Raw genomic sequence first — 8015 nt, 5'->3', positions numbered from 1 at the left:
AATTTCCCCGAAATCCCATTTTTTCCCCAATTTGACACCAAAAAAATCACATTTTTTTACACATTTCCCCCCTAAAAAATCACATTTTTACCCTGATTTCTCCCCTAAAAATGTGTAAAAAAATCGCATTTTTTTACACTTCCACCCCCCAAAAAAGCACATTTTTACCCTGATTTCTCCCCTAAAAATGTGTAAAAAAATCGCATTTTTTTACACTTCCACCCCCCAAAAAAGCACATTTTTACCCTGATTTCTCCCCTAAAAATGTGTAAAAAAATCGCATTTTTTTACACTTCCACCCCCCAAAAAAGCACATTTTTACCCTGATTTCTCCCCTTTTCACACTTTCTCCCTAGATCTTGGGGTCAGACTAGATGACCCTGGAGCCCAATTTCCCCGAAATCCCATTTTTCCCCCAATTTGACACCCAAAAAATGGCATTTTTACAGGAAAAAATCGCATTTTTTTTACACATTTCCCCCCTAAAAAATCACATTTTTACCCTGATTTCTCCCCTTTTCACACTTTCTCCCTAGATCTTGGGGTCAGACTAGATGACCCGGGAGCCCAATTTCCCCGAAATCCCATTTTTCCCCAATTTGACACCCAAAAATCGCATTTTTTTACAGGAAAAAATCGCCTTTTTTTACACATTTCCCCCCTAAAAAATCACATTTTTACCCTGATTTCTCCTTTAAAAAATCACATTTTTACACTGATTTCTCCCCCCCAAAATCCCTTTTTACACGATTTCTCCAAAAAAAAACTCCCCACATTTTTACCCTGATTTCTCCTTCAAAAAATCACAATTTTACCCTGATTTCTCCCCTAAAAATCCCTTTTCACACTTTCTCCCTAGATCTTGGGGTCAGACTAGATGACCCTGGAGCCCAATTTCCCCGAAATCCCATTTTTTCCCCAATTTGACACCAAAAAAATGGCATTTTTACAGGAAAAATCGCATTTTTTCACACATTTCCCCCCCAAAAAAGCACATTTTTACCCTGATTTCTCCCCTAAAAATCCCTTTTCACACTTTCTCCCTAGATCTTGGGGTCAGACTAGATGACCCTGGAGCCCAATTTCCCCGAAATCCCATTTTTTCCCAATTTGACACCCAAAAAATCACATTTTTACACATTTCCCCCCTAAAAAATCACATTTTTATCCCGCTTTCTCCCCCCAAGATCCCATTTTACACTGAGCCTGGAGCCCACTTTCCCAAAATCCCATTTCCCCCCAATTTTACACCAAAAAAATCGCATTTTTTTACACACACACCCCCAAAATCACATTTTTACCCTGATTTCTCCTTAAAAAAATCACATTTTTACCCTGATTTCTCCTTAAAAAAATCACATTTTTACACTGATTCCTCCCCCAAAAAACCACATTTTCACACTAATTTCTCCCTAATTTAGGGGGTCAGACTAGATGATCCTGGAGGCCAATTTCCAGAAATCCCATTTTTTTACACATTCCCCCCCCCAAAAAATCACATTTTTACCCTGATTTCTCTCCCAAAAATCCCCACATTTTTACACTGATTTCTCCTTAAAAAAATCACATTTTTACCCTGATTTCTCCTTTAAAAAATCACATTTTTACCCTGATTTCTCCTTTAAAAAATCACATTTTTACACTGATTCCTCACGAAAAACCACATTTTCGCACTGAAAATGATTCTACATCTTTTGATTCTACATATTGATTAGTCTGATGAGTCTCATTAATTGCTATTCGTCTAATTTATTCTTAAACGATTGCCTTTTTCGTTTCATTTATTGGTCGATTTCTGGGGCCAGACTAGATGACCCGGGAGCCCAATTTCCCCGAAATCCCATTTTTTCCCAATTTGACACCCAAAAAACGCATTTTTACAGGGAAAAAAATCGCATTTTTTTACACATTTCCCCCCCCAAAAATCACATTTTTATTGGTTGATTTCTGGGGTCAGACTAGATGACCCTGGAACCCACTGATTTCTCCCCAAATCTCGCTCTAAATAATAAATAAAAAATAGCAATGAATTAATAATAATAATAATAATAATAATAATATTAATTATTATAATTATTATTTCTTTAATAAACATATTTCTTTAATAAATAAGATGTCTTTATTATTATTATTTCTATAATAATAACAACAATAACAACAACAAAAACACTGATTTCTCCCCAAATCTCGCTCCAAATAATAATAACAATAAATTATTATTATTATTATTATTTATTATTATTTATTGTTATTTCTTTAATCAATAATAAATATTTCTTTATTATTATTATTTCTATACTAATAACAACAACAACAAAAACACTGATTTCTCCCCAAATCTCGCTCCAAATAATAATAACAATAAATTATTATTATTATTATTTATTATTATTTCTTTAATAAATAATAAATATTTCTTTATTATTATTATTTCTATACTAATAACAACAACAATAAGAACAACACTGTTTCTCCCTAAATCTCGCTCTAAATAATAATAACAATAAATTATTATTATTATTATTTATTATTATTTCTTTAATCAATAATAAATATTTCTTTATTATTATTATTTCTATACTAAGAATAACAACAATAAGAACAACACTGTTTCTCCCCAAATCTTGCTATAAATAATAAATAATAACAAATTATTATTATTATTATTATTATTATTATTATTATTATTATTATCCCCACCTACAACAACAACAATAATAATAATAATAATAATAATAATAATAATAATAATAATAATTATTATTATTATTATTTATTAAAGAAATAATAATTATAATAATTAATAATGATAATGATAATAATAATAATTAATAATAATAATAATAATAATAATAATAATTAATAATAATAATAATAATTTCTCCCCACCTTCATGTACGCCGCCTCCGTCTCGGCGATGGTCCGGTCGAACTCGTTGCGCGAGGCCATTTTCCGCGCCAGGCTCTCGTTGACGCGCGACAGCTTGTCCGTCAAAACCCGGATGTCGTTCTGGAGTTTGGATTTCTCCTCTTCCTCCTGGCGGATCTGCTTGCTCAGCTCGTCCCGTTTGAGGGAAAGGTCCTCAATGCCTGGAGGATTAATAATAATAATAATAATAATAATAATAATAATAATAATAATAATAATAATAATAATAATAATAATAAATTAATAATCAAATGAATGAAAATGGTGATATAAGTAATAATAATAATAATAATAATAATAATAATAATAATAATAATAATATTCAACTCGTCCCGTTTGAGGGAAAGGTCCTCAATGCCTGGGGGATTAATAATAATAATAATAATAATAATAATAATAATAATAAAATTAATAATCAAATGAATGAAAATGGTGATATAAGTAATAATAATAATAATAATAATATTCAACTCGTCCCGCTTGAGGGAAAGGTCCTCAATGCCTGGAGGAATAATAATAATAATAATAATGATAATAATAATAATAAAAAATTAATAAAAAATTAATAATCAAATGAATGAAAATGGTGATATAAGTAATAATAATAATAATAATATTCAACTCGTCCCGCTTGAGGGAAAGGTCCTCAATGCCTGGAGGATTAATAATAATAATAATAATAATAATAATAATAATAATAATAATAATAATAAATTAATAAAATTAATGAATGATAATGGTAATATTAGTAATAATCATAATAAGAGTGATAAAATTAATAATAATAATAAGGTCCTCAAAAACTGGAGATTTAATATTATTAGTATTCTTATTATTATTATTATAATTATGAAGGTCCTCAATACCTGGAGATTTATTATTATTATTATTATTATTATTATTATTATTATGAAGGTCCTCAATACCTGGAGATTTAATATTATTATTTATTATTATTATTAGTATGAAGAAGGTCCTCAATACCTGGAGATTTAATATTATTATTTATTATTATTATTAGTATGAAGAAGGTCCTCAATACCTGGAGATTTAATATTATTATTTATTATTATTATTATTAGTATGAAGAAGGTCCTCAATACCTGGAGATTTATTAGTATTATTATTATTATTAGTATGAAGAAGGTCCTCAATACCTGGAGATTTATTATTATTATTATTATTATTATTATGAAGAAGAAGGTCCGCAATACCTAGAGATTTTATTATTATTATTATTATTATTATTATTATTATTATTATTATTATGAAGAAGGTCCTCAATACCTGGAGATTTAATAAAAATAATATCAATAAGAATAAGATTCTTAATAATAATAATGGGAAGGTCCTCAATAGCTGGAGATTTAATATAATAATAATGAGAATATTAATAATAATAATAATAATTATAATAATGTCCTCAACGCCTGGAGATTTAATAATAATAATATATTAACAACTACAACAACAATAATAATAATAATAAGGTCCTCAATAGCTGGAAATGTAATAATAATAATAATAATAATAGTAAGAGTAAGAGTAATAATAATATTAACAATAATAGTAATATTAATAATAATACTAATAAGGTCCTCAATAGCTGGAAATGTAATAATAATAACAATAATAATAAGAGTAAGAGTAATAATGATAATATTAACAATAACAGTAATAGTAATATTAATAATAATAATAATAAGGTCCTCAATAGCTGGAAATGTAATAATAATAATAATAATAATAATAATAATAGTAAGAGTAAGAGTAAGAGTAATAATAATATTAACAATAATAGTAATATTAATAATAATACTAATAAGGTCCTCAATAGCTGGAAATGTAATAATAATAACAATAATAATAAGAGTAAGAGTAATAATGATAATATTAACAATAACAATAATAGTAATATTAATAATAATACTAATAAGGTCCTCAATAGCTGGAAGAATAATAATAGTAATAGTAATATTAATAATATTAACAACAACGGCAGCAGCAACAATAATAATAATAGTAAGAGTAAGAGTAATAATGATAATATTAACAATAACAATAATAGTAATATTAATAATAATACTAATAGCTGGAACAATAATAATAGTAATATTAATAATATTAACAACAACAACAGCAGCAGCAATAATAATAATAGTAATATTATTAATAATAATATTCTCATTATTAATTCATTATTAATTCTCAATAATAATAATAATAATAATTAATATCAATTAATTCTCATTAATAATATTAATATTAATAATTAATATTAATTAATTCTCATTATTAATAATAATCTTAATAATTAATATTAATTAATTCTCATTAATAATAATATTAATAATTAATATTAATTAATTATCATTAATAATAATAATAATAATAATAACCTGGAGATTCTAGTCCTCAAGGCACATATTGAGTTCAAAGATTTCCGTGGCTCAAATCCTGGACTAATTCATTCATTATTGGACTAATGAATGAATCAATCAATCATAGGATCAATTCATTCATGGATTGGAAGAGGAGAATGGCGTGAGGCCTGCTCCCGCCCCCTCACCCCGCTCGACCAATAGCAACGCGCAGGCTGTTCCCAGCCTCCCTCCCATTGGCCGCCTGCCTGCGCCTCCCTCCCCTCTGCGTCTCCGCCCCTCCAGCCGCGCCACCAATAGCAACGCACGTCCTCCGACTCGTCTCCGCCCCTCCGCACCGCGCGGCCAATAGCCAGGCTGGGATTTCCCGCCCGCCGCCCAGCCTCCCTCCCATTGGCCGACCCCAGCCAATCAGCGCCCTCGCAGCGCGGCCTGCTCCAGCCCCTCACGCGGCGCGGCCAATAGAAACGCGTGAAATTTCCCGCCCTCGGCTTCGCCCCCTCCCATTGGCCGCCTCGCTACGCCCCCAGCCAATCAGCGCCCTCGCAGCGCGGCCTGCTCCAGCCCCTCACGCCGCGCGGCTAATAGCAACGCGCGTCCTTCGATACGTCACCGCCCCTTCGAACGGCGCGGCCAATAGCAACGCACGTCCTTCGATACGTCACCGCCCCTCCAACGTCCCCTCACACAGCGCAGCCAATAAGAGCGCCTAAGTTTCCGCCCCTCGACCCGCTCAGCCAATAGCAAGGCGCGTCCTCTCACGCCGGCTGTACGTCTCCGCCCCTTCGAACGGCGCGGCCAATAGCAACGCGCGTCCTTCTACGTCCCCTCACACGGCGCGGCCAATGACAGCGCCTAAATTTCCGCCCCTCAAACCGCTCAGCCAATCGCAACGCGCGTCCTCTCAGGCCGGCGGTACGTCTCCGCCCCTTCGAACGGCGCGGCCAATAGCAACGCTCGAATTTCCCGCCCTTCTCCTCGCCCCGCTCCCATTGGCCTTCTCTTTCCCTCCCCACCCAATCCCCGCCGCCCTCCCTCCGGCGTCTCCCTAGCAACGCGGCCTACTCCCGCCCCTTCGGCCCACTCGACCAATAGCAACGCGCGTCCTCTCACGCCTTTCCCGCCCGCCGCCCTCCCATTGGCCGCCTCGCTCCTGCCCCAGCCAATCAGCTTCGCGCCTCCCTAGAAACGCGGCCTGCTCCAGCCGCTCGGCCAATAGCACCGCTCGAATTTCCCGCCCTTCTCCTCGCCCCGCTCCCATTGGCCTTCTCTTTCCCTCCCCACCCAATCCCCTTCTCGCTCCCTCCGCCGCCGACGTCGTCTCCCTAGCAACGCGGCCTACTCCCGCCCCTCACTCCAATAGCAACGCTCGGCCTTCCCCTCGCCCCCTCCCATTGGCCTTCTCCCTCCCTCCCCAGCCAATCCCCTTCTCTCTCTCTCCCTAGCAACGCCGCCGCCCTGGCAACGCGGCCTTCCCTCCCGCCTACTCCCGCCCCTTCGAGCCTCTCGCCCAATAGCAACGCTCGCCTTTCCCCTCGCCTCCTTCCCATTGGCCTTCTCCCTCCCTCCCCATCCAATCCCCGCCGCGCTTTCCCCTAGCAACGCCGCCGCCCTAGCGACGCGGCCTTCCCTCCCGCCTACTCCCGCCCCTTCGAGCCTCTCGCCCAATAGCGACGCTCGGCCTTCCCCTCGCCCTCTCCCATTGGCCTTCTCCCTCTTTCCCCAGCCAATCCCCATCTCGCTCTCTCCCTAGCAACGCCGCCGCCCTGGCAACGCGGCCTTCCCTCCCGCCTACTCCCGCCCCTTCGAGCCTCTCGCCCAATAGCAACGCTCGCCTTTCCCCTCGCCTCCTTCCCATTGGCCTTCTCCCTCCCTCCCCATCCAATCCCCGCCGCGCTTTCCCCTAGCAACGCCGCCGCCCTAGCGACGCGGCCTTCCCTCTCGCCTACTCCCGCCCCTTCGAGCCTCTCGCCCAATAGCGACGCTCGGCCTTCCCCTCGCCCTCTCCCATTGGCCTTCTCCCTCCCTCCCCATCCAATCCCCGCCGCGCTTTCCCCTAGCAACGCCGCCGCCCTAGCGACGCGGCCTTCCCTCTCGCCTACTCCCGCCCCTTCGAGCCTCTCGCCCAATAGCGACGCTCGGCCTTCCCCTCGCCCTCTCCCATTGGCCGTCTCCCTCCCTCCCCACCCAATCCCCATCTCTCTCTCTCCCTAGCAACGCCGCGGCCCTAGCAACGCGGCCTGCTCCCCCCGCCGGAGCCTGCGCTCGAGTAGCAGCTTCGCCCCAAATTTGTCGCCTCACATTTGACCAGCTCGTTGTTGTAGCTCTGGAGCGCCGCCCCTTGCTGCGTCATCGCGCCGCCGCCGCCGCCGCCGCGTCGCCTCCCGTCCTCCGCGTCGGGCGTCGTTGGCGGTCTGCGCATGCGCTGTGGTTCCCGCCCGGGTTCGGGGAAAGGGAAAGGGTTAATTGGCCTGAAAGGGAAAGGAGGGAGGGGGGGTGAAAGGGAAAGTGGGAAAGAGAAAGGGGTTAGGGGGCAGAAAGGGAAAGGGGGAAAGGGAAAGTGGTTAGGGGGCTGAAAGGGAAAGTGGGGGAGTGAAAGGGAAAGGAAGGAAAGGGAAAGTGGTTAGGGGGCTGAAAGGGGTGAAAGGGAAAGTCGGAGGGGGGCGAAGAGGTTAGGGGGCTGAAAGGGAAAAGAGGAAGGGGATG

The 8015-nt window shown here is 39.5% G+C and overlaps 1 protein-coding gene across 1 annotated transcript in view; it reads right to left on the bottom strand.

Moving 5' to 3' along the window:
• The window catches only part of LOC144326356 (microtubule nucleation factor SSNA1-like), a 9687-nt gene extending 1901 nt beyond the window's left edge, over positions 1-7786 (bottom strand). Inside the window, exons 1-2 of the mRNA XM_077922892.1 lie at positions 7611-7786; positions 2890-3089 (exon numbers count right to left, since the gene is read on the bottom strand). Of these exons, the coding sequence (XP_077779018.1) occupies positions 2890-3089; positions 7611-7731 (321 nt within the window). The 5' untranslated portion in view covers positions 7732-7786. The remainder of the gene's footprint in view (positions 1-2889; positions 3090-7610) is intronic.
• Between the last annotated feature and the right edge of the window lie 229 nt (positions 7787-8015).

This window comes from Podarcis muralis, chromosome W (genome assembly GCF_964188315.1).
Source record: "Podarcis muralis chromosome W, rPodMur119.hap1.1, whole genome shotgun sequence".
Lineage (NCBI taxonomy): Eukaryota > Metazoa > Chordata > Lepidosauria > Squamata > Lacertidae > Podarcis > Podarcis muralis.
The sequence above is the reverse complement of the archived record's forward strand: the minus strand, read 5'-3'. Positions and strand labels throughout refer to the sequence as shown.